At 32.7% G+C, this 26,216-nt stretch overlaps 4 protein-coding genes and 1 long non-coding RNA gene across 7 annotated transcripts in view; 2 read left to right on the forward strand and 3 right to left on the reverse strand.

Moving 5' to 3' along the window:
- Window positions 1–16,993, reverse strand: part of LOC116346875 (elongation of very long chain fatty acids protein AAEL008004) — a 34,769-nt gene extending 17,776 nt beyond the window's left edge. Inside the window, exon 1 of one of the 2 annotated variants that reach the window (XM_031777133.1) lies at window positions 16,856–16,993. The gene's annotated coding sequence lies outside the window, so the exon portion shown is untranslated. Of the gene's footprint in view, window positions 1–1,694; window positions 1,714–16,855 lie in introns of those variants that run through there. The other variant, XM_031777137.1, reaches the window with a different exon arrangement.
- Window positions 6,641–14,383, forward strand: LOC116346873 (elongation of very long chain fatty acids protein-like). The gene is made up of 8 exons (XM_031777129.1): window positions 6,641–6,990; window positions 11,052–11,328; window positions 11,630–11,820; window positions 11,977–12,057; window positions 12,615–12,746; window positions 12,817–12,868; window positions 13,170–13,285; window positions 13,481–14,383. The coding sequence occupies exons 2-8, from the start codon at window positions 11,268–11,270 to the stop codon at window positions 13,745–13,747; spliced, it is 900 nt and encodes a 299-aa protein (XP_031632989.1). The 5' UTR covers window positions 6,641–6,990; window positions 11,052–11,267; the 3' UTR covers window positions 13,748–14,383.
- LOC116347107 (integrator complex subunit 5) lies at window positions 16,151–20,544 on the forward strand. The gene is made up of 10 exons (XM_031777541.1): window positions 16,151–16,452; window positions 16,567–16,738; window positions 17,521–17,728; window positions 17,790–17,916; window positions 17,992–18,112; window positions 18,179–18,776; window positions 18,879–19,270; window positions 19,359–19,729; window positions 19,801–20,308; window positions 20,384–20,544. The coding sequence occupies exons 1-10, from the start codon at window positions 16,246–16,248 to the stop codon at window positions 20,542–20,544; spliced, it is 2,865 nt and encodes a 954-aa protein (XP_031633401.1). The 5' UTR covers window positions 16,151–16,245.
- An 882-nt stretch (window positions 20,545–21,426) lies between these two features.
- On the reverse strand, window positions 21,427–24,043 carry LOC116346871 (serine/threonine-protein kinase STK11). Of its 2 annotated transcripts, none has more exons than XM_031777126.1 (8): window positions 23,467–24,043; window positions 23,321–23,382; window positions 23,037–23,213; window positions 22,752–22,937; window positions 22,545–22,681; window positions 22,289–22,483; window positions 22,047–22,207; window positions 21,427–21,657 (listed from the first exon to the last, which is right to left on the reverse strand). In XM_031777126.1, exons 1-8 carry the CDS (start codon window positions 23,735–23,737, stop codon window positions 21,527–21,529), a joined length of 1,320 nt encoding a protein of 439 aa, XP_031632986.1. In that variant the 5' UTR covers window positions 23,738–24,043; the 3' UTR covers window positions 21,427–21,526. The 2 variants fall into 2 exon arrangements, with proteins under 2 accessions (XP_031632986.1, XP_031632987.1); XM_031777127.1 differs by having other exon boundaries at window positions 22,016–22,207.
- An 828-nt stretch (window positions 24,044–24,871) lies between these two features.
- Window positions 24,872–25,700, reverse strand: LOC116346876. Its single transcript, XR_004201638.1, has 2 exons — window positions 25,518–25,700; window positions 24,872–25,058 (listed from the first exon to the last, which is right to left on the reverse strand). It is a non-coding gene; the product is annotated as an uncharacterized LOC116346876 (long non-coding RNA).
- Window positions 25,701–26,216: the final 516 nt, after the last annotated feature.

Consider the following 26,216-nt stretch of genomic DNA (forward strand, 5'->3'; position numbering starts at 1 on the left):
TTTCGCATAAAAGGCTCGTTACAAATTTTGTTGTTCTTTTGCTGTGGTTTAACGCTTAATTGCCGCCATTTTAGCTTACGTTAATTATTATGGTGCTATTTAAAGTGCACATGTGCAGTGTGCTTTTTTTTGTCATAACGATTTCAAGCAAAGAACAAAAAATCTCTGAATGCGACCGTACTGATTTAACAATTGTTCAGAAACAAAGCAACTTGTCGTACAACAGTGAAGAAAAATGCAACAAAATAAACGCCGGAATAATTGAATGAACATAAAATCGGTATATCTTTGTCGGAACTTGAACTTTTAACTTGATTATGAAAATGTGTGATACACACACACACAAGAGATCTTGCTTCATTTCACAGTTAAATGATCTGAATATTGTGGGCTTTGGTGCGGCACGATGGAAAAATAAAGAAAGAAATAATAATTTTTGTTTTGTTTTTGACTGACGTCACATTGACTTTCGGTTATGAGGAAATCATTCACAAATGCCAAGTTCCAGTGCATTTTCCTACAACAGCAGCAGAAGCAATGACTAAAACAACAATAACGTATGGTATACATGTTCAAATAGATTTGTGAGAGAGAGAATGGTATTCGCACTGCTGAAAACATTCTGATTAATATCAAATTTACTATTTGAAACTGGTTTTGACTTCGGTTTGCCTATCGTTTGTATATGTTTCAGCATCTAATGAGTGTCAAGTGGCTTGATTGAATTTAAAATGTCTTTGCACCCAACGTATACTGTGATGGTTAATGCAATGAATGACACGGTGACGATTCGTTGTGGATTGAAGAAAAACTCGTTTTTCCACAATTTGAATTTACACGAAGAATCGGCCCATACATTATTTACGATGGCATAATATTTGTAAATCATTACCACAGAGCATGACATTTAATTGAAATTTGCATGTAAATTACAGGCATTTTTTCGGTAGATCGGGAAACTGGTTTGGGTTTTTTTGCTGCTTGGCACTAATACAATGAGGAAAATACCAAACAAGAATCTAACTCCATTCCCTGCTAGAATATTAGCAAGTGTAAATTGCAGTTCATGCCCCCCCACCATCACCACCATTGCAGTTTATACCATTTAGGATTCACTGTAAGCACATAATGAAATCCCACAATGAATCATAAATTGCGTGAATTTAATGAAAATAAAATTCAAAATAAGCAACGAACGTTTTTTTCCCTCTTGAAATTTCCACTTGGTTTATGTCAGACAATATATTGAACTAACTGGTCAGTTGAGCTGACAGTACGTTAGCCAGCTAAATGGACTAAAACAATAGAAGTTATTGTTATAATGAACAATCACTTCTATTAAAACAAGAAAAGTGATTCATCATTAAAACAATAACGTCCATTGTTTTAGCCCATTTAGCTGGCTAACGTACTGTCAGCTCAACTGACCAGTTAATTCAATATATTGTCTGGTTTATGTATTGCAACACACTTACTTCGAACTATGACAGTTGCTTATTCGCATGAAATATGATAAAAATATTATTGCGGCTTTTTGTTTGCTTTAGTGAGATAGTGAATCTTGGCTGCTGGATGACGGGGAAGTTCATGCAAACACACCATAATTGAAATGAGATGCGAAAATTCGAGAGAGAGATATAAAAAAATGTCTACCCAATCACGTATTTTTAGTTTAATTTTTTTCGCGCAATCACCTTTATTTTTGCGATGAGTTTACAATAATCCGAAAAATTCACGATCTGTAAAATTTCCGCATTTCAAAACAGGAATAAATTTACTCCTATTATTTGAACCAAATTGGTATCGAATGACTGTTGTTAACTTGGATAGCAATTTACTCACTGGATAACTGGTACTATATAACAATTGAACCATTACACAACCTATTCAAACCAATGTCCGCCAAAAGAAAACCATTTGCTACACATAATATACGCATTTGGATATTTCCAATTGATCGATGCACAAACCACTTTTTGGAAAAACCAAATACCTTACTTATGATTTGTCACATTTATCGAAGTTCGAAGTGCATAGAAGAGTACGATAAAATATCACTGAATAACGCACAAAACACACACATAATGTCGCACACATTTTAAACAACAAATATTTCAAAATTAAGCAATGAATCAATATGACGACCGCTGTTTGCTTTCTTTTGAAATGGATTGGAAATGTTTTCGGCGCAATTTTGTGTATTTAAAGGTAAGATTCACTACTTTCTAAACTGTTTATATAAAACGAGCACAAACATACTAACCAAATGGCAATCTAGTGTGATCCACACCATTGGCGTCATCAGCACTTAGCAAATTGCATATTCGCATACATGGATGAACGGACACGCACACACAAAGAAAATAAAAACCAAAAAAAAAAAAGATTGCCCAACACCTTATATTGCAACGTAAACAGTACGACATGCATTTTCGTCTTTGTTATTATGAATGAAAGACATCAATGAAATTTCCTGACATTGTCATTTAAAATGGTGCCTCAACATGTGCCATATATCTAATTTCAATTTCAAGAATTGATGCAAAAACCGAACGAATCTTAATCATCGTTCCAAAGGCTCGAAAATGTCGTAATTGAATCAATATCTTAATTATTTGACATTACACAATTTGTGAATGAACTGATTGAATTACAGTGCGATATACAAAAAAAACCAGCAACGTATTGAATAAAAAACATTCGCTGAAACGACGGATTAAATTCAATCAGTACACATTTACTCATATTACCTATCCAAAAATTATGAATTTTAACTTATTAATTTATGTGTTTCTTTGTTCATGTGGACTGTTCGAGCATTGCGTTTATTACCATGCAATGGAAGTTATTTCGATATTGGGTTTGTGTCGAGCGTAGCAAATAACGTTAGAAATTAATGAGCTACCTTCAAATAAAAAAAAAAAAAACAATATACAAACAAAATCTGCAGAAAAGCAAACGACACTGACGACAACATGTGTGACAAGAGTGTTATGGTATCGATCGGCGCTTTGTAACAATCATTGTCATGTCGCGAAATATATTCATGAAGTGCTTGAAAACCTGAAGAGAAAAAAACACACACTTTTATTGGATTCGAAGTCAATGCATGAGATTGTGTCTTTTTTTGCTAGCGTTCAGCAGGCCAATGTAGCCGTTACCGGTCAAAACTACTGAGTCAATAATAAAACGATACCAATAGTGAATGCACATGAACGCTTCATAGCTTATATATATATATATGTGTCAACAAACTACGTTTATTTAACTTCATGTCTCGAAATGACCTTCTTCTATCTCTAATCTATAGCAATCGAAATTGGTTATATGAACCAACTAATCTTATCATGTGAGATAAGCCGTTTGGAATATTCATTTTATATCATTTTATTTTACATATCCAGACCCTGTAAAGTTTCTTTGAACTGTTGGAAATACGATGAGAAAAAAAACCACCATCAATTTTACACGCGCACATACGCTTGCTATGAATGAATTCACGGTGACAACGCTAAGATCCGTTTTGGTGGTACGTATATTGTTTTTCCACCAAACTGGATTTTCGCTTTAATAAACACTGAGGAAATGCCAGAATGACACATTTTGTAAATGATTTAAAATCGCCAAAACGCTAAACACCGCTTATGTGATCATAACTGAACGTATCGAACTTTAATTGAGCGAATGAGGTCTTTCAAAATAGGAAAATAAATTAGATAGTGTTTTTTTGTCATCATTGATTTATCCAACGATTTTCGAAATGAATTCGGCCATCAACCGGAAAATATTCCGGATTTTATGAAAATATTATGTCTTTTTTTTTTGCTATTGAGAATATGATAAAGGAAGAATTCATTTCCGCAATAGATTTTGACCAACAAAAAAATAACACCTTTTGTTTTCATTGAGCTCGGATGATCTTTCTCTTTTCTGTGCTGTGGATTCAAATTTCCTGTATACCTTTTTTTGTTGTAGAATTTTAAATCTTAGACCATTTCTTGTTGAGCAAAAGTTTGTTTATCTCTTGTTTATTGTTATCCAGCTTTTTAGTATAACGACAATTCCATATGAAATAGATCAAAATCTGGAAGCATGGTCAAATTTTGTGCTCAAATTGTTTATATATGTTGGCCCTCATGAGAAACTAAGATTTCCAAAATTTAGGACCCAAATTTTCACAAAGTCGTAAAAAATCAAGGAATCAATTTTCGAAAAAATGGTCAAAAATCGAAAAAATTGCAATTTTTTTTCTTCAATTACCTTTCCAACGATATACATATGTCCGGGTATTTAAATAAAAGTTTAAAAATGAAATTGAATTGAAAAATGCAATTTATTCGATTTTTTACCATTTTTTCGAAAATTGATTCCTTGATTTTTTACGACTTTGTGAAAAGTTGGGTCCCAAATTTTGGCTATCTTAGTTTCTCATGAGGGCCAACATATATACAAAATTTGAGCACAAAATTTTACCATGCTTTCAGAATTTGATCGATTTCATATGGAATTGTCGATAACATTTATTTGAGAGTTATTTTCGTTCATGGAAACAGAATGTTACGCTTTCAAAACAAATAACAACAACACCTTAGAACTATTTATAAATTGATCGATGAAAGCGAATAAAAACCTGGATAGTCTTTTAAGATGTGAAATAAATAGAAACAAATAACACTATGCCATAACGATCAGCGAATCGTAATCTCATAAATATTATCAAAATATTTATAAAACCCCCCAAAATAAACATCTATTATTGCAAATTTGTTGTGTTTTTTCAATTCTACGGCAACATTGACGTTATTTGATGCAAAATATATCTCTTACATTACAAATTTGCGTAAATGGACGACAAAACTTGATTTTTCTGGAAAATTTTGAAAATATCTTAAACTGAAGCGTATCAAATAATGGTGAGGCAGCGAATGGTCTTAGCACACATTTTTATATCCGTAATATCGAAAGCGAATCGTGAAACATATTTTGATTTGTAAATTAGCATTCATCATCGAAATTAATGAAAACAACAAAAAATTAGCGTTGACAAGCAAAAATAATTTCGTACGTCATCTTGTTCTCGTTAGAATTTTATTTAGACTCACGATGTATTCAATTACTTTCACGTGTTCATTTCGATGAACTCATAAAAATAACTTCGATGAATAACATTTACGTATACATAAGAATTTCCATAAAAATTACTTTCTTTTTTTTTTTTGTCAAAAGGAAACTGCTTCCATGTGACAAAATTATTATGGTTTTTTTTTGCCGAATATTGTGAACTTGACATTTATTCTAGAATATATGTTTGTGTGTTTGCGTATAAAAAAAAAAACAAAATTGTATAACCGTGACTGAATTTATGAAAAACGAATTGTTTTAAATTGAATACGATATTTCCCGTTTGCACAAGTACACAATTTACTACATGAAGCCCATTTATTTTCTTGGAAAATGAAAAATGATGATAAGAAATGCACAAACCTCTCGATGCAGTTTCTGCATTAGAAAAACAACTAAATGTCATTCAACTGTTACCATCAAATATAATGGCTTAAAAATACAATCGAAATGCACAAAATGTGTAAATGTGTAGAAAAAACAAAACATTAAACAGTTGTTTGTCAATGTGCAATATTTCATTTGAGAAGAAAATGGTGAAATGGTTTGTGAGTGATTCAAGCAATATATGTTGTTATGTCGTTTAATTTGTAGTGGGTTCGTTGTCTATTTGATTTCGGAAATCTTTTAATCCTCTCATTCGCCCTCTTCCATATAACGAAAATAGATAACAAAATTGGTAAGAACAGCGTGACTCAGGTTCACCGTCGAACCAAATCGAAATTATTTTAATGACATTTGAAAATAGACTATCGTAAAAAGTTGAATAATTTAAAAAAAAATATAGATAGATGTGACAAAGTCACTTTGACGATGCCGAAAATGCAAAAAATGTCATGTGTTTTATGCCAAAAGTAAATGTTCACATTTGTGTTCAATTGAAATACTATGGAATTGATTTTGACTTTGTTGAATTCTTTTTCTAATTAAATGTGAATGAAGCGAATGTATTGTATTAGAACATTGGCATTTGCGCTCATTGCCCTTCACAATCCCTTGCTGATGTCAACACAGTCTCTCTGCATTCTTTGCTTTGTCATTTGTTTGATAAACTCAGCATCAAATGGTGGCACCTTTACAATATATCGATAGAATAAGCATCAACGGAGAGAAAGACGACGACAGATAGAGGGACGAGGGATAGAGAGAGAAAGAAAATCTCATGTATCGTCGTCATTCATTTGTGTTTATCGTTTTGTTGTATCGACACAAAGATTATCATTGAAACGATTGAATAAGAAGAGGAAATAGTTGAGCGCCCATTGTGCGCTTTCAACGAAAGTGATTCGGCGTAACATGTAGATGTGCAATCAAATCAGTAGTACCAAAAGACGACGACATATTCTCTCAAAGCCCAATACCCCACCTTGTGTGGTTCGGGTGTGAGTGTGTGACCATCACGCGTATCACACACGAATATATCTCGGATACACATTGAATCCCATTGTAAATGAGCAAAGATATGAGGCAGCAGCACTAGTGGCAAGGTCAGCACAAAGCTCATGTTATACAAAAAAGTTCGATTTCAAATTTAGTTGATTATTAAAATTGGCGAAATTCAGTCGCAAATTAGCACGTTATCATGATTTTCTAAAAATCAAAGCAAAAGCAAAAGCAAAAAACATAACAACAAATCGTTCGCTTTTTGGTTACTTTGATAAAAAAAACAGCAACAAAATAGAAATTATATTGATATCCGATAAAAGAAAATAACAAATATAGTTTTACCAATTGTGTGAATATAACAGCAAAATCATTTGATAAATAAAAAGTGTGAGCAAAAAATAAATAATTCCAAAGTTTTGTGCAGTTTTTGAATCAATTGGTGAAAAGTTTATTATTTTTTTTTGTTTAACAAGTTTTAAAAAGGTTTGAATCATCATTTGTTTTGTTTTCTTCATTTTTTTCTAACAATTTCCTGGCATCATTACGGAAGCTGTGTTGAACATTTTTAAATCATTTTTTTTTTCGTGGGATATAATTTGATTGTTCTTTAAAACGAAAAAAAAGAGAAGAATTTAAATTGCCACCGGTAGTCGATTAGAAAATAAAAGGAGTGTGCTTCGTATGTAATTATGATTTGAATGAAATGTAAATGGATTCGGTAACGATCTGATTGAAATTGTCATGATGACGATGCGTTTAATATACAAAATACGATTCTCTTTAAGAGTATATCAAAGGTGAACGTTTTAATGGCGCAAATTAATATGATAACACGTTGTTTCTGTCAATTGTAATCGTATCTCATTTGTTTATCGGTTATTTGCTCGGTGAGCGAGCGTGTTAAATTGATTATAAGATAATTGGATCGAGTTGAATGGTGTTTTGTCGTTGATTTTTTCATAATTTTTTGCCACATTTCATGTTGCACCAATTCAAATTGATGATTACGAAATGCATACATATGTGCGTGTGGAATTTGATTGTGGTTGTTTGACAACGATGACAATGATAATGATAATTTATACGTCTGCAGTCTGTCGTACACATAAGAGCACCTATTCATCTCCAACCGCTCCGGTTCCTTGTTCATTAAAGTATTAAAAATCATACCTAAGCACCAAAAGCCAAACACACATAATGAGTGAGTGCAGGGCGTTTAAATCTCTCGTGGTAGTTTTATTGTTTTTACCTCACACATTAGATAATTGAAATCTCTGTACAGACAGACAACATGCGAAACATATAAGTAGAGTATTTCATAACTAATTCTCATAATATTTTTCTTGAGATTTTTAAACATTAATTTCTATAGCTCACATGTGAAATGTGAAAAGTGTGTTTGGTTGCTTGAGTCTGGCGCGCGCGCATGTACTTGCGCTCAGTTTGTTGGCTCACACACACATGTGTGTGTGGCGGTGTGGCACATGTGAGTGTGAATTTATGGGTCGCGGTGTACGGATATTAATATTGTTATTACTTATTAGTCTTATGATTATTACTATTATTTTGGGTGTATTTGTGTACAAAATACAAAACCAAGTGCCTTCATCATCAGCGCGCATTGATCAATGCATGAACAGAGCAAATCGTGTCGAAAACCTTGAATAGTTTGTTTTTTTTTTTTCTTTCTTTCTTCAAAGATTTATTCAGAGCCATTATTTCGTTATACATTTTATTTGATTGTATATATATTCGCATCGTTATTTAAATAGTAACGTGTATGATAATATTTGGTTTTTCCACATAACTATGTCGAATATTGTTCACCTTATATCAAATTTAACGTATGCTAAACGGTTTTTGCATTCCACATCATCCCTGTTGTGTTTTAAATGACGGCTATTTAAAAAAAAAAGTACACAACCATGAATCACATGCACAACACTGTTGTGTGATGATGCTTTCACGCACATGCTTTTGTGCATTTTATCGGTATTGTGAGACCAATCGGCGTTGATGTGTGGATGTGTGGAACCAACAATAATTGATCAAAGCATTGTTTAACCATAATAATATGCGCACAATTTGCTTTTTTCTGTTTCTCGTTTGCATTGCATCAATCATTTAATCCTTCAATCGGATCAGAAATGGTTTAGCATCAATTTCGTTTCTCTATTTAAGTTTTTGCGTTGCCGCATATCAAATTGCATTTTCATTTTGGCCTTTGCTTGAATTCAATGTGATCGCGCACGTGCTCAATTTTTCACATAGCACTTTACATTTATGCATGAAATTTTTGTTTTTTTTTTTTAATTTTAATTGTGATTGAACAACGTAATAACAACTTAAACTTGATCAATTACTCACCGAATAAATTCCAACGTTTTTGGGGTTTCTTTATTTGGTTTGTTTTCCTTTTATTTCTCGATCTTTCCATCGGTCTCGCTCTCTCTCTCTCTCTCTCTCTCTCTCTGCATAGAGGAGCATTTGAGAATTGCGTTACAACCACAACTAAATGTGTTTCGTTTTTTCACTTTTGTGAAATAATATTCAATACATGAACAAATTTGGGCAAAATTCATATGGAAATCGAAACCGATCAAGATAGAGAGAAAGAGAGTTTGAAGATTGAAATGAAAGAAGAAGGCAGAAAAAAACTGGTTAAATTTCATTAACATTACTCAAGATCCCGAATAACAAACCAGAAAATTATGCAGCTGTAATAGCAATGGCAACAACAACAGCAATCGAAACACAAAAAAATGCTTATGGTAGTAGTCATCGTAGACATTGTGGAAATGCTCATAACGCGCTACTAATCGGCCTTTTATGTATACATCAAATAAAAAATGAAGCGTGTTTGTTTCTAATAAAAATGTTTATTCCACGCTCAATTTGCTTTTTTGGTTTCTTCTTGGAAAGAGATTGAGAGAAAAGGGCATCCAATAAGCGATATTACACCAATTTAATGAATGTGGCGTAATATTCGCGCCACAATCACATTAACCACAGCTTCCAATAAAAATGGCATATTCGCTCAATGGTTTATTTATTTCTTCTCTTTAAAAACCGAAATGCCAGCCATTTCGTTTAAAATTTGCGTAAACGCTCATCATTATTATTATTATTGTCTGTGTGTTTTATCTCTGTTGGTTGATTTCTTCTCGCTGAAGATCAAACGCAAGAAATTCGTTCCGATTCACACGTACGCATATTCAACGAGGAGCGACCAGCGCTCTATTAAACACGAGCTACAAATTACGGAAATTCAAATTCAATAAAAATGCGAACATAATTGTTATCCATACACACAGTTAAATAAACCGGGGTTTTATCTGATGACCACGACTTCGATGGGCCGATAATATACGGTCAATTTGAATTGATACACACATATATATAAACCTGCACACATAACAACACTTCAAAGATTCAGATGTAAACGAAGGAAAAGAAACATAAACTATAAGACCTAACGAACCATTATTCATTTAAAATATTTTTATCGCATATAAATGTGTAATCGAAAATCGCGCGTGCTGTGATTTCTTTTGTGGTATCATATCAACACACTTTTTTGTGGATTCAAGCATGGCCGGCTTCAAAATCTGCATGATAAAGACTCTTTGAGAGAGAGAGAGGGAAATTAAAAAAAAAATCAAATTAAAACAGAAAGAAATTAGACACTGATGTGTCTTTCTCTGTAATTTGCATAAAAAATGAGCCATATTGAAATCTAGCGAAAAAGAGCACAACATAAGCACTACATATAAATCAATCATTTCATATTCAAGCAAAATCCGTAGAATTATTTGTTGGGCGATCGTTAGCTGGACCGACAGAAACAACTCAACGAAGACATTCTGTCAATTTGTTATGTTTTCGCAATCGGATGTTGTTGGTTTTGTTGTTGTGCGAAGCAAGAGCGCGTGTTCATGAATAATCCGTCACACCAAGAATCAATCGAGATTTCGGCGACAAAAGTCTGTTTGTTCACATTTGGACAAATTGTTGTTGCTATGAAGATCTGTTGCAATCAGATATCGAAAAATAGCTTAACGTTTTCGTTTTATCGTTTCGCAACTGTCTTTGCCTCATTTCTCATCAAATATTCAGATTCATATCGACACATCCACATGTGTGCGTGTGTATATCTTGGAAAAAAGCCTCGATCAGCATCTGTGAGAGTTTTTGATAGGAATGACCGTAAACTGGAAAATAAATACATAATATATTGTAAATCGAAATACAAAAAGAAACAACGAAACACTATGAAAAGTTGCAAATCATAATGATTAAGAAAAGATGAACCAAAAAACTTGATTTCGTTAGAACGGAAGGTTCGTCGTCCGCTCGATTATTGTGTGTGAGGGACATTTTTTCCAACTTTTTCACTCATTTTATTAATTCTCACCGCTTAAATTTCTCGTTTCTTATCCGAAATGTGGTTTTAAATTCGTCGTTTTCTTTATTTTGCGAGTATTATATTGGCTGTGTGTCTTTTTTTTATTTTGTAAATTTCTAAGTGTGTTATTTCTTTGCAGATTCTCGGTGTGTATTCTTCTTCATTGTATCCGGTTTGCAGACGCGGAGCCTGTGCTATAGTGCCGTTTATTGTGACCTGTTCAATTCATTAGCGTGAAGTGAACTCGAGCAATCGCATCAAATCGATCGACTTCAGGCCGACCAATATTGTACTCTGTGAATTTTTTTTATTGAATTAATTTCTCGTCGTCTTTAAGTTAATAAAATTACAAAAAATGTCACTCTACGATAACAAATTTATGGAATATTACAACTACATATTCACTGATTTGGCAGGTAATTAAATTTTATGACATTATTTTTCATTTTTCACAAAAAAAAATCACGAAAGGAAATGACCATTTTCCTTGACGTTTGCGAATATTGTCGTCTGTGTGTTGTTTCATTTTTGTCGTTATAATTTGTTACTGGTCATTAAACTTCGATCGTTGCACATCACGTTTTCGATTAAGATCGAGAGAAATATACTTACAGAGAGACAGCGAGAAAAGAGAATAAAAATAACAGTTTGCGACCAGGAACCAGACGCTATAATTGTAACCTTTATTATAATTACCATTGATTTCGCTCAATCTAGATCCACGGACTAATAATTGGCCACTAATTTCATCACCTCTGCCCGGCATCAGCATCTTAGCCGCCTATTTATATTTTGTACTATCATGGGGACCAAAATACATGGCCAATCGAAAACCATACAAATTGGAACGAACCCTTATTGTATACAATATTATTCAAGTCATTGTTAGCACATACATTTTCTATGAGGTAATTAGATATGAATTTAAAGTGTTTTTTTCAAGAATTTTTTTCGTTTCGGTTGAATTTTCGGAATTTTGTTATGCGCTCATTCGTTACGCCGTACAATATATATTCTAATTGAGAAAATTTCAAGATCATTTACGGTTTATTACATTTTTACAGGGCGCATTCAATGGATGGTTTGCTCATTACAATTGGAAATGTCAACCAGTTAATACATCTCCCGGACCGGACGGCATGCGGGTATGTGTTCATTTTATTTGTAAAATTTTTGTCAGAGAGGAGAGAGAGAGGCAGAGAAACAATAAACCGTATTTTTCATCACACAATTCATTAATATTCAGAGCATATTATCAATATGTAATTTATTGGTTTGGATTTTTAACGCGAGAAATATATATATACATTTGAATTGATCTCGAACAAGTTTCGACGATTTCTCACTGAATCCATGCGCGACGGATAATCTGCGACGACATGGTAACATTTTGTCAAGCAAACAGACGAAAATAAATTTCGATTGATATCCAGACGTTTTTTGTAATTTCCCAACACAAATAATAATAATAACAATAATGCGAAATTCTGTTTTGCTTCAATCGATGTGGTTTTTTACACGCTTGAATTTCAAATTATGTGATAATATGCTCAAGAATAAACATCTCTTTTATAATATTAGGACCTCACTGTTATTGTTGAATTTTAATCGTTTTGCTGCAGAACATCTCACTTATATTAATCAATTATGGTGGTCTTCCTTCATTTAATCGAAAACGAAAATTTAAATTCCCCATTCACAGGAAGCACGTGGAGTTTATTTATATTTCTTGGCGAAAATTTCCGAACTTTTGGACACTGTATTCTTTGTGTTGCGTAAAAAAGAGCGGCAAATCTCATTTTTGCATTTGTATCATCACACAGTAATGCCAATGGTAACTATATATTTACTTTGTCACTTTTGTGCATTCATTTACTAATCGAACGGGTTTTTTGTTGTTGTAGATCTCATGGGGTGCTACAAAATATTATCCAGGCGGACATGGAACATTCATTGGTAAGTACACATGGGAAAATAAATTCGGGTTTTTTTTTGCAATCAATTTAAATCGAAATTTTATTTCGGGATTCAAATAAAGACAAAAAAGAATGATCGTAATGTATAAGCCAAAAAAGCTAATGTCAAAAGCTCAAAACTCGTTTCTAGCTCGATTAACGATCATAATGTGAGACGACATATAGAATTCGAGATAGAAACATAGAATTTGGCTTATGAAATGAATATGTATATCGCGTTGTATTTTTTTATATATGGAATGAATTGTATCATTAAATATGGCCTATAATCATTGAAACAGGAACAATCAACTCATTTGTACATATTATTATGTATGCCTACTACTTGCTGTCAGCACTCGGACCACAAGTACAAAAATACCTTTGGTGGAAGAAGCACATTACAAACATGCAAATGGTGAGTTACATAAAAAGAAAACAAACCATTTATGTAGAAAATTTTACGATCGAGAAAAAATAACTTTATTGACTGTGGCACAAAACATTTCTATGACGTACATTGTACGAAAATGGTTATTTTGATGAGCCCACTCAATGTGTGACTTTGGATTTGGTTATGCTATTTATTCAAATTTTCCCATTATAAATATAGATTCAATTCTGTATGGCGTTCTTGCATTCATCACAACTGATCTGGAATGATTGTGGCTACCCAAGATGGTCTGTCTGCTTCACAATGCCGAATGCAATCTTCTTCTATTTCTTGTTCAACAATTTCTACCAAAAATCGTACACAGGAGACGAATCGGTCAAAAGCGAAAAGACCAAACAAAAAGCTCTGAACGATAACAACAACAACAACGACAGCAACAACAATGAAAACAGCAAAAATAAAGACTTGAATAAAAAACAAAATTAAGTAGTAACTAGTAGATCGAACAACAAATAAAGAGAAACAAGAACTTTGTTGTTGTTTTAATTTAACAAAAAAAAGAAAGAAAAAAAACGAATGAAAAAAAGACAAATTATTTATAACGTGGACTGTTTTAACTTCACATACAAATAAGATTCGATTTGCGACAAAATGTTCTTTTTGTATTTGTCAGTACAAGAAGTATATTTTTTTCTTTTACTTATAAGTAGGATAGATATATATGTCTCTGAAAATGGATATTCGCCGTAGGGATAATATTCAAGTTCATGCAAGCATAGATTGTATTGGCATAATCAAGTATATTGGTGTAATTGATTAAGCATAAGCATAGATGAAATAGGCTACAAATGAAGAAAAAAAAATGATGCAATTTTAAAGAGAAAACAAATTCCATTGTATTGATTGTCAGTAGTATTAAATTCATTTCAAATGCTCATGTAGTGTGGAATCACCGATGATCGTCCTTTGACTGCTTAGTATTCATTACGTGCAATTTCACACAGACACAAACACACACCATTTTCAATCACGAAGAAAATACAATAAGAGAAACTACTCTCAATCAGAGTATGTGTCGGTGAATCTATGATATATGTGAATATAAAAAAAATCCCTTTTTTACATGTTTTTTTTTTTATTGGAATAAAATAGTCTTTAATAACAAAGTAATATAATGACATCGATGATGTAACTGAGATTCAATTTCCATTAGAGATATATTTGCAACATAAATATTTACTACAAACAAATATTGCATAGCCAATAATAGTTATATTCTAGTATGTCAGAACGAATATATTCAAAATAAATACACATACAATGATTGTGTTCGTTATTATAAAAATATAAACTAATTAGAGTGTCATCTCTGGTGTTTTTTTTTTTGTTGTCATTTCATTTCCAACGATAAATTCACATCAACGAGATATGATGTTGTAATTTATATTCAGATATCGGTAAAGTGTTGAAATCCAAATGTGTATGTATGATAAAAATGTATCCATCTGGATTGATGTGTGTACGACGGTAGTGTATTGACACAATTTATTTTACCGCGATCAAAGTTATTTAGAACGGATTGTTTGACTTTCAATCACACTTTATAGTTTGTCTGCGGTCATCAGTTTCATTTTATTGTTGTTGTTGTTGGAGTGGATTTTAAAATTTACATTTTAATTAACACCTTTTTTGAAAAAGAGCAAACGATAGATAGATTTGTTTAAAAGAATAAAACTGAATTCCTTAGCTCGTCGATTATTTCATGCGCCAAACCGAATGATGTAACAAGTAATTTATTTATTGTTGAAATAAATCTGCAAAAATTAATAGAAATCTCACGTTCGGTGATATTTACTCTTGCTGTTCAAGCACCATTGGTTTATGTTTCAAATTATACGTCATTTTAAAAGTGGCACAAATAAACACTCGCGATGATAAGTGATTTGATTCGCCTTTAATGCTCATCATCCGGTTTTCATCGATTGGAAACCAAAAGTGATCTCTTAACATGTAGATTCTTTTTTGTGTGTGACGTTTTTCGGGTATATAACGTTTGTTTTTTATTTAACTACTTCTGTTTCTCAGTATGTTGTAATAAGATTTGTATTATGCATTTTTGCTTGGAATCACTCAAAATGTATATTAATTGAAGTTATGTGTGAGAGCGAACATTTGATTTTTCAGTCAACTTCAAAAGACGATTAAGAATTTTGAGCTAAGATGATTATTTTCTGACTGGTTGATTGGGTTTTGTTTTCTTAATCCATGTTTTGTAAACACCAGATCTTAAACGAAAAAAAGAATCCATATTTCCCATTCGACACCATGAATTTTGTATAGTGTTGTTAAAGAGCATCATGCTTGCATAGTAAAAAATGCAGATTCCAAAAAAATCACTCTGTCAAAAAAATCTTCATACAAATGTGGAAAAACATTAACCAATTAATAATCATTAAACACTAATCATTTATAAGGATTTGACGAAATATGTCATTAATATTTGCAATTGTGTTTGAACAATGTATTCGAACGAAAAATGCAGCGAGGCAACAATTTGAATTCATTTGACTTCAATTTTTTCATAAAAATTCTCTGTTTGATCTTTGATTTGGTTATGATTCTTATTATTCCAGGTCAAATATTGCGATTTGATTACTGATTTCATTTGATGGAAAATCTACGAATTCATTATCTTGTATCATAAAAATATAACGGAATTGAAAAAAATTGATCAAAAATAATTTTTCAGATAAAAGTGTTATCCGAGGTGATTTGATTGTACTTTATCCAAAGTTGGATGGCTTTAAACGCATTCATGCTTAGTTTACATGTTGCTTCACAAGCTGTCACTCGAACTGTCATTTGACGTTTCATGCAGAGAACAAATGAACAAAAAATAACACACAACGCACTGGTTACAACGCGATTTGTCTTCGTTTGTATATTGTATATACAAAAAAAAAAAAAAAGAAATACACGAAACTATGGCAAAACAACCAATTTTAAAGGAATTGGAATATTTTGTGAACGGTGCAACGACGGCTACATCAATCAGCCCATCTGGATTATCACATTTAGTGCATTGTGGCTTAAATTTACTGCAAAATTTGCCGGCATCAAAAGATGCTGTCTTCGAATACTTTACAATATTTTTCGATGCATCGGTTGCCGGCTATGTGAAATTGATAGAGGTTAGTTAGAATAGCAACCGAAAATCTTCGGATCGATTAAACAGTCGATTTAATCGATCGGATAATTCAATTCAATGCCAAAATTTATGAAAAAAATCCTGTATATTCTCGTAGCAAAAAGATCCGAATCTGGTTGCATCATATGACAGCACCGTTGGCGAGGTTCAGGATGTCTTGGAAACTCTAATCAATCAAGGACAACATGCATGGGTACCATATATATCGGCATGGAGCATCAAATCACTCGGTGTATTGTCAAAGAAATATAAACGATCTGACAACAGAGGTAAATTTTACTTGGCAACGTTCCACACTGGAACTTCCAGTTGACATTGCACCATTAACTCTTCAACTCATTTTTCAATAGAATTATAAATTGTGCGACGATATACTTATAAATTACCTTTATTATTTCAACAAATTCCGTGTCTACGTTTCCGTGTTGTTCGATATGTGAATTTTATTTGATTTTTTTCATTTACTTGAATAATATGATTCGTTTAATATGTAAATATATAGATATATTTTTGATTCACTTAAATGCACTTTAAATCGAATATCGAGCAAGAAAAACTAAGGCTATCACAGAGGGGTTTTCGAAACCGTTTTCATTACAAATGATAACTTTACATTGTTCTAATTCATACATTTGTACAAAAAGATGAATAATTCAAAACAACAATCGTTTGAAGTGAAAAAAAATTAACTTAATTTTTTTAAGTGTTTGATTACAATAAAATTCAGAAAAAGAAGAAAAAATCCCTCGACTTGTGATATTCAATAACAATGAAACTAAACAAAATAAAACCTCTGCATAGATAGGATATTTGCAATTCATTTGGATATATGCACATGCAACTCACATATATATCTCATACAAGTATTCGACATGCGTGCTTTACCACTGCAGCACTCCTGTTGCTATACCAAAGAGACATGGCATTACATAACTCACAAAAATGTGCCAAATGTTCGTTGTTGTTGTTTTCATTCAAAATGCTTTGATTCCGTTAAAATGTTGGTTTGATTTTCATTCGAAATGTGATTTTATTTTTGAATCGCCAACAGATATCGCATCGACATGTAATCTTTGGTTGGGTTCGAGTGCAATGCGATGCCTTTTAGCAGTAACTGTGTCCTGTTTTGAAAAAGTTAATGCAAACGAAGAGGAAAATTTCATCGAATTTCTGCTAAACGGTTATATGCAAAATCCGGCCAGTTTTGATTGGGTTGTTGCCCGACTCGGTAGCTGCTTTCCACAGAAAATTATCGGCAGGTAAACATTTTGAAAAATCATTTTAAATAAAAATGTACATGGCATTTTTTTTTGCTTACAGAGTTTTAAATTGTGGCCTCAAACTACAGACCGATGGATTTGGTCTTGATACCGAAATTGGTATATTATCATATTTAGCATTTGTACAAGATGTCCAACTGAAAACTGTACTCAATGAAATGGTTAAGGTTTGTTATTTACCTAATAGCATCGACATCAGCGTAATTTTGAACTACAAAAATGTTTTTCTTCGATTTTCACAGAGCACGCTTTATGAAAAATCACAAACCAATCAGTTGAAGAATACAATACCATACTTTTTCACGTTGGCTGGTAAATCGGATGTAATACTACAGCAAATGGTCTCCGTTTTCTTGGACATATGTAAGTACCAGTGTGTTAAACAAGTAGAGTAAAAAAATATCTTGAAAATTTCATTGCCTTTTCCAGACGATGATAAATTCGTTGAGGCGCTGAACGATCAAATAAAACTTTGGCCATCCAATTCCAACGTAAAAGACATGCCATCGTTGACATCGTTATTATTGCGCATTCGAAAGGGTGCAACAAGAGTGATTTTAATAATTGCCGAAGTGGCCGAACAAAGTACATGGTGTCATAATTTGCTTGAGTCAGTTTTACAAGAGATATTCACATTGGTCAACGATAATAATCGAATGTGCCCCATATTATCCGATGTTCTCGAACAAAGTTCACAAGATCTCTTGATATCAACGAGCGTTGCAAAATCATTAATTAAACGACAAACAGCAATTCGATTGATTTTATTGGCATCGAAACAATCGACACATATCTATCATCATTCCGTCACCGAATTATTGGCATATGCCAATCATACAGAAAACATTAATCCCATTGAAGCGCTCATTCGTCTTATGTCCGGTGCAAATTTTTCAAATGATAATGTTGGCCTAAAACCAGGCGTTACCATTGCTTTGGAGCGTCTTTTGATTGACGAATTCAAAATGGAAGACGATAGCATCGAACGCAATTTGAATGTTTTGCAAAATTTGCTATTTCTTGTGTGGTAAGCATCAATTGCTCATTTGGAAATTTAAATTTCTTTTTTTTTTTTTCAATTTTAAACATTCAATTCTAATTTTTGTATTCGTTTAATTCATTTATAAAGTTTGGAAAAATATGGGAGTTCAATTCATTTGAAAGAATCATTGCTAACCAAAACATTAACACACTGTGATACCACACTTATGGAAATTGCCAAACGATACTTAACGAAGGCAATGGAATATGTGTCATTCATAAATGCATCAAAATTATTGTCGTTCGATTACATCGACGATGAACCAGTATCGAAGAAAATTAAAACCGTCGAATCGAAATTGAATCGGAAAGAAAAATGCTATAAATATACAATTACTTACAAAAGACACATTCATGCGGTGATGAGTCTACTGGACATATTGGAAATTGGCAAAAAAGATCAACCACTTGCAATGGACAAATGCATCAAATGGGCCGAATTGATTGTTAAATATTTCTTCTGGTGCCTCACTGAAACAGGTAAAGAATTAAGAGACATTGTTTATTTTCGCTTCTTTTTTTGTTGGTCGCCACAAAATATATTTTCACAAATTCAATCAATTCACAGATGTGAGCTGTCGACAAATTGCTGTTGAAAGAGTTTACTCATTGCTGACGCGTCAGTGTTGCGGTCGTAAATATTCTCGTATAACTGCATTGCGTGAATTGTTGGAAGGTGCATTGTATTCGTATGGAAATTTGTTTGGCGTTCATCTGGACATTGACTTTGATAAAAGTGTTCAGAGCAAAAAACGTGACAATCGTTTACTCATCAAAATGAATCAAATGCAAAACAATACACCAAACAATATTCGGTCATTTTTGCATGCTGGCATCATTGGACAAGGTTTGAAATTGCCAACAAAAGAAGCATCATCACCGGATGCCGACATACGAAACATGCTACTACGAGCTATGATCGCTTGTTGCAAACAAGACGTAAGATATTTGCACCGGTCTTATTTCAATTTCATTTGGTTTTAATTAATGTTGTTTTTTTTTTTGTTCAGGACGTTGCAAAGACGATCGATGGTTTTTCGTCAATTTCATCGTTGCTCGTTGAAATGATTTCGCCCGATGTTATGTACAACGGTTTACCATGGCCGGATGAGGAATTTTCAAAAATAACAATGGAACGTGATCTGCACATTCGGCGAACGTTTAAAAATGCACCAGTTCTATGGTCAATATTAGCATTGATTTCAAATCATCGGCCATCATTGTGTTTTACATCAGTATTACTCCGTGCAATTTGTGCAACGCTATTGCATCAATGGCGTGCCAAATCCGTTTTACACAATCAGACTGTTGATAATAATCGCGAATTGTTCAATGTCACGAAAAATGTGCTGGAAATAATGGCAATGGGACAAATATTATCGGGACCGTTGGCATATCTTCATGTAGTCGTTGAACACTTTGAACCATTTGAAATTGTGGTTGTGCTTAAAGAATGCGTATGGAATTTTATGAAAGAAAATACACCATCACCATTACCATACAAAGTGGCACCGAACGGTAAATTATTAACTCAAATCGTTTTTAAATTTTCATTATTTCATTTAATACATGTTTTAATTTTGCGTTGAACAGGATTGCACTGGAAAGATCCCAGCACAGAAACGATTTTGCCACAATTTATCGATCCGCTGAGAAATATTATGCAAAGGAAATTACCAAAACTCGGAATGCTTTATTATTATATGTTTGTTGCGTCCGAACTTGAAATATCAAATCAAACAAATAATAGTTAAAATAAAAAATAGTTAAGTTTGTAATTGTAATTGAAAAACAATTGGTTTTTTTTTTTAAAAGACAAACAAAAAATGCGAATCTTCAATGACAAACAATTTAGTGTAGTTTTTTATGAAGTTTTTTTTATTATTTTATTTTCAAGTGTGTAAAACAAAAATAATTAAAAAAATATATTTTAATAAATTTATAAATCTTTAAAATCTCTATTTTATATATTCATTTTTTTTCTTCACAATTTGAACGAAAAATGTTTTTTTTTTTTTGACTAGAAAAATCTTCAAATTTTTTTAAAACGCTTTTTATATGATTTCATGTATAGTTCATTATCTCACGTCTGGCCTATATAATAGTGCCCTCACGCCGGCACTATTATATAGGTCAGACGTGAGAGTGAGAATATAATGTGGCAAATCAATTTATATTTATATGCTATTGATGAAGTTGCAAACGAAATGAAAGAAAATAATGAAAAGAACCGTATCGATGTCAATATGTTTGGATGTCGATGCTGATTTGCGAAGTTTCGCACAAATTCTCTATCACAAGTCAAGCGTTTTTTTTTGTTAATTTTGACCTGGATCATATGTAAATGAATGAACAATCGAGAAAATATGACGGATGCTAAACGCAATATTTTTGTTTGTTTTCTCTCTTGAGCTCAACCTCAAAATAAATATCTAGGTCATACCAAAGACACCCATCGATTTCTAACATATGCAATTTTGGAATGACGTTGTGGCTGTGCGTTGAATGAGCACAATTTTTTTTTGATGCAAACCATTTCAATTTTCAATTCGTTTTGCCGTCATTTTCCAACACACTTGTGCAATTCGTCGCGTGTGTGTGTATGTGTGTATGTATGTGTATATATATATATTTCATTTAAATCAAAACCATTTGCAGGACTGCACATTTTATTCTGCATTCATTCTCTCGATTTAACGCATTTATAACATTGAGTAAATAACAAACAAATCAAATCTATGACGGTCGACATCCGGTCATCTTTCGAACTGATATACATGATGATAGTTTTTTCGATAATTTCCTATTTTTTGAACTTCGTTTGGTTGCATTCACTTTAACATGCGATGGTGATGTCGTTCGTTTGGCTGTACGCGAAACAAAAAGAGATGAAGAAAGAAAAAGAAACATTGGAATTGTTAATGGAAAAAATCAGTGACCGGTTCGCGCATATTTCTATGTTTGCCTAAATACGCTAGGTAGCATAGATATGCCAAGCATAGCCGCAAACGCAACCGACGCATCGCCGTTCACTCTATATGAACAATGCACATGTTCGTTTATGCAGACGACCGTGCGTATACAATATAGCTCGAATCGAATGGCGACGGGTGCGTTGCGGCTTGCGTCTCCGCTATGCTTAGCATAGCTATCAGGCATAGAAATATGCGCGAACCGGTCACTGGAAAAAATGCGTTTAAGAAATGCGTAAACATTCATTATTACCGTCCTTGCATTGCATTTAATTGATACTGACCGGTTAGATCGTGTTCGGTATAATAGTCTTGTTCATTGTCATCAGTGCCATAATGATAGGCATCTAAATACGGCAAAACCGTTGAACTCCTTAACTCATCGGTTCTCAATGGTGGCACTGAGACGCGTGTACCAACTTTTGTCGGTGTGCTAACGGTCCATCTAAACATTCATGAATACATTAATAGATATACTATTACGTAAACGAAAAAAAAAAACATTCGAAACAAAAAAATCACATACGTGTGCTGTTTAACTTGTTCCAATGTTAATCTATGTTGTGGATTCGATTGAAGCATTCCAAGAATTAAACTGGCCAAATTTATGTCAAACTTTTGAAACCATTCGGGTGCTTTCCATTGATTTTTACCGATATTCTCCAACAGCCGATAAATGTTATCTCCAGCGAATGGATATTGACCAGTCGTTATGTTGTAGCTGCAATGCCATTTAACATATTAATCAAACGAATTTAAAATAATTGAAAATTGAGTCTTACAGCGTTACGCCCGAACTCCAGATATCAACTTTAAATCCCGAAAATGTTTCATCGCCATTTGCTATCTCCGGCGGTTGAAATGCCGGTGAACCTTGACCCGTTGAGCAAGTATCATTCATGGCAAACATTGATAAAGCCTACATATGCATTCAAAACAATGACAAAATTAATTTGAAACAAAAAAATCGTCGCCAATCAATAACTCACCTCTGCCACACCAAAATCCGAAATTTTCAATGTGTCATCGAGCGTAATCAATAAATTTCCAGGTTTAATATCCTTGTGAATGACACCTTTTCCATGTAAATATTCTAAACCATCTATCAGCTGAAGAAAGTATCGATGCGCTTGGAACAATGGCATTTTCTTTTCAGGCACCGAATCCAACATTTCCTAATCATTTTTTTTTAAATATATGAATTTAAATCGATTTAATTATAATTTATTTAAAGCAGTCGATAAATCCACCATGAAAAATAAAATATTTATTACCTGTAGCTGACCAACACAGTATTCCATCACTAAATACATTTTTTGTTTTTCTTCATTATATAAAACATCGAGCAATTGCACAACATTTTTATGCCGCAGCACTTGCAACAGTTGAATTTCGCGTCGAACATTTTGCTCACCATTCGGTATTCGTTTCAGTTTTCTTTGTGTCAAAATCTATTTGGTGGAAAGCAAACAAAAAGTGATGACGTTCAATTGATGACCTATTAATTTGGTTTTCGCAAAAATACGAGAGAAAAAAAAAAACATTGGAAAAAAACTACCTTAACAGCTCGCCTGCATAATGTTTCCGAATCTAATACTTCTTTGACTTTTCCATACGAGCCTAAATGAATGCATATTCAGAATATGACACAATTATAAAACTTGTATAAGATTTGATTTTTCGAAGTCAGAAAATGTAACTTACCTTCACCCAATTTGTCGCCCATCACATATTTACCAATCATTTTGCAGGTTTTTTTCTTTGCTTGGTAAATAATTTCAGCTGATTCGACACGATTGAAAAACATATTTGTTGCATCTATATTGATTGACATATCTAATTTTTCATTTTCATCGTCATTTAGCCAGGTGACCGCCTGTCCACCATTTGTATCAAGTAAATCATCTTCGGAGAATTGTTCGTCGCTGGCAAACATTGAATTGGATAAAACTAGTTCCGATTTATTGGCATCCATTTGAAAATAAAACCAATTGAATTTAATTTGACCGGAATGAACACATAGAAAATTGGAATTATTTTTGTCAAAATTGGGCTGCGTTTGTTTTCCTCTTGTTTCGTATTTCTTGATTTCCGTAACATTTAATTTAATTCGTGTGGCTGTTATTAATTTTGCATCGAATAAATGACAATGAAATCACAATTTTGCTTCTAATTTTAAAAATGAAAAACATAAAATATTTAGAAAAAAAACTAACTAATGCTATTAAAATTAGTATGGCTGCGTCATTTTTACTGCAGACATATTTTACTAGCCATCATTTCAAATGTCAAAATTTTGTTTTGCCCAATAAATACGAGTGCATGTATATGTGCGTGAATATGTGTAAATGCTTTCACTTACATTTTGTATATTGAATGGAATGAATTGTTTGTCGTCAACTCCATCTGGTGGCGAAATTACCGTAAAATTGGCTACCACAATTAAGTAAAAGCTATTCGTTCGAGACCTTTGATTTACTTAGCTTCAGTTGGTTGATTAAAAACAAAAATTCCTCAATTTTTTAAACAAAGATATATGCATCAATTGACATATTTGATTGTTTATTTCAGAGAAAACCACATTTAAAATGTGAGGTGACTCAAAAAAGGATGTTATTTGTGGTTGTCAATAATTCGCGACTTTTTTGTTGTTGTAAGAAAACAGATACGAATAAACGTAGTCAACGTAGAAAATACCGTATTTGATGCTATCTGTGTTAATATATACAAAAAAAAGAATTTATGGTTTTTTCGTAAATTCTTCACACACTATTTTTTTTTTTTAATATCATCACTTGCTTTATGTGCTAAACAGAACGATGAAGACCGGTTACTATTAACCGCAGACTTGGCAAAATAAAATAAAAATCAGTGCCTTTTGGAGCTAAATCATTGGATCGAACAGTGACATTCGGAATAAATCTTGCTTATCCCTGATCTTCGTTCTGCAATTTAGTTAATCAATGTAAACAATTATATTGTTTTTTATTTACAAAGAAAATATGTGTAAAGTATTATCTCCTTTGTTAGAAAAAGTTTTAAATAGATTTAAATCAATGATACCCAGCTAATAATACTCCTTTTAATTGACGAAGAAAAACAAGTTCAATGTAATTAAAAAAAAAAAAACACGCAGTTTATTTTTGAGAATTACATTGTATAGGAAATTCAGTGTGACTTTTTTTTCGTAAAACATGTTGAAACTTATGTTTTATTAATCACTGTGTGTAGGAGATACGGCCTCATTATCCTCGGTACGATTCTTCCATAAATGTTCACATCTTCAAACCTAGATGCTATGAATTTCATATAAAAAAACGTAAATTTAACTCATAAAAGTGTTTTGAATTTGAATATAGACGAAATGAATTGGAATTTTGAATTATTCATTGGATTATAAATTGAGTAAAGTAAGCCTAAGTATAAACGGAAGATGTAATTTTGATACGGTTGACCGAAAAAAAAAAAATTTCTTTCGTTTTAATCATTTGCAGAGAAATGCCGTAAATTTTTGTTTATGATTATGGTGACTCTTTTTCGTCGTTGTTATCGCTGGTGTCTTAATATTTGGTAGAAAGCCGTTTTTCTCTCTTCATTTTGGATGTTTCGCGTTTCGTTTGATGTTGAAAATGGGATTTATACGATTCTCATCGTCAAGAAACGCAAAAATATTTCAATGACGCAAAAGAGTTTCATATCTTAGCGTTTGTGTGTGTGTGTGTGTGTGTGTTATAGGTTTTATTTTAATTTTGTACCTCACGTTTTCTTGCGTTCTTTATCACATCGAGAACAAGCTTTAAACACCGATTAATTTAGATGGTGCGCGAATCACGTGAGCCGTAGAGAAGTTCAAATACCTTTTATTTCTATCAATCGATTTTTTTGTAGTATTATTGTAATATAACGTATTTTGGGCGTACGTATGTAACGGCTAAATGACTAAGGTATGTAACGTAAACTGGAATTTTTTTTTGTTTCTTCTTTTATCAAGACCTAGGTGACATGAGCGAACGACGACTGGAGACGACATATGGCATTGATATATTGGAGGACTGCAAAACTTGCAACACGACCTGCAGCGTCGGTTATTTCCATTATTAAATCGAAACAAAAAAAATTCCAGTTCACCAACCAAGTCAATTTAAAATTGAACGGGAATTGTGGAAATTATCAAAATATCGAACGGAATAATTTTCCATCGCAAATTGTAATTGCTGCTGTGATAAAATTGAAAAATATTTTAAATTAATTCGTACGAAAAAAATGACTATCGCATTAATTGTCGCACTGCATTTTTTTATCGTATTTGAGCCGACAAATTCTAGACGAGAACAGTACTGCTTATGAACAAACATGATTCGGAATACAGAAGGAAGTTGATAAGAAGTTCCGTAAACCAGTTGGCAGAATAAAATTGCATTTGATTTTGAATGTAATTATGCGATTGCCATTTC

This window comes from Contarinia nasturtii, unplaced genomic scaffold (assembly GCF_009176525.2).
Source record: "Contarinia nasturtii isolate CC-2019 unplaced genomic scaffold, AAFC_CNas_1.1 Cnas_scaffold_1699, whole genome shotgun sequence".
NCBI lineage: Eukaryota > Metazoa > Arthropoda > Insecta > Diptera > Cecidomyiidae > Contarinia > Contarinia nasturtii.

Bases quoted from the DNA above. Each gene is read 5' to 3' on its own strand.
- LOC116347107 (XM_031777541.1), top strand. From the start codon at position 16,246: ATGGCAAAACAACCAATTTTAAAGGAATTGGAATATTTTGTGAACGGT. The intron at 16,739-17,520 runs GTAAATTTTACT...AATCGCCAACAG, and splicing joins TAAACGATCTGACAACAGAG to ATATCGCATCGACATGTAAT. The intron at 18,113-18,178 runs GTAAGTACCAGT...TGCCTTTTCCAG, and splicing joins CTCCGTTTTCTTGGACATAT to ACGATGATAAATTCGTTGAG.
- LOC116346873 (XM_031777129.1), top strand. From the start codon at position 11,268: ATGTCACTCTACGATAACAAATTTATGGAATATTACAACTACATATTC. The intron at 11,821-11,976 runs GTAATTAGATAT...ACATTTTTACAG, and splicing joins GCACATACATTTTCTATGAG to GGCGCATTCAATGGATGGTT. The intron at 12,747-12,816 runs GTAACTATATAT...TTGTTGTTGTAG, and splicing joins ATCACACAGTAATGCCAATG to ATCTCATGGGGTGCTACAAA.
- LOC116346871 (XM_031777126.1), bottom strand. From the start codon at position 23,737: ATGGATGCCAATAAATCGGAACTAGTTTTATCCAATTCAATGTTTGCC. The intron at 23,383-23,466 runs GTAAGTTACATT...GCATTCATTTAG, and splicing joins GGGCGACAAATTGGGTGAAG to GCTCGTATGGAAAAGTCAAA. The intron at 21,658-22,046 runs GTCAGTATCAAT...TTTCGCGTACAG, and splicing joins TACCGAACACGATCTAACCG to CCAAACGAACGACATCACCA.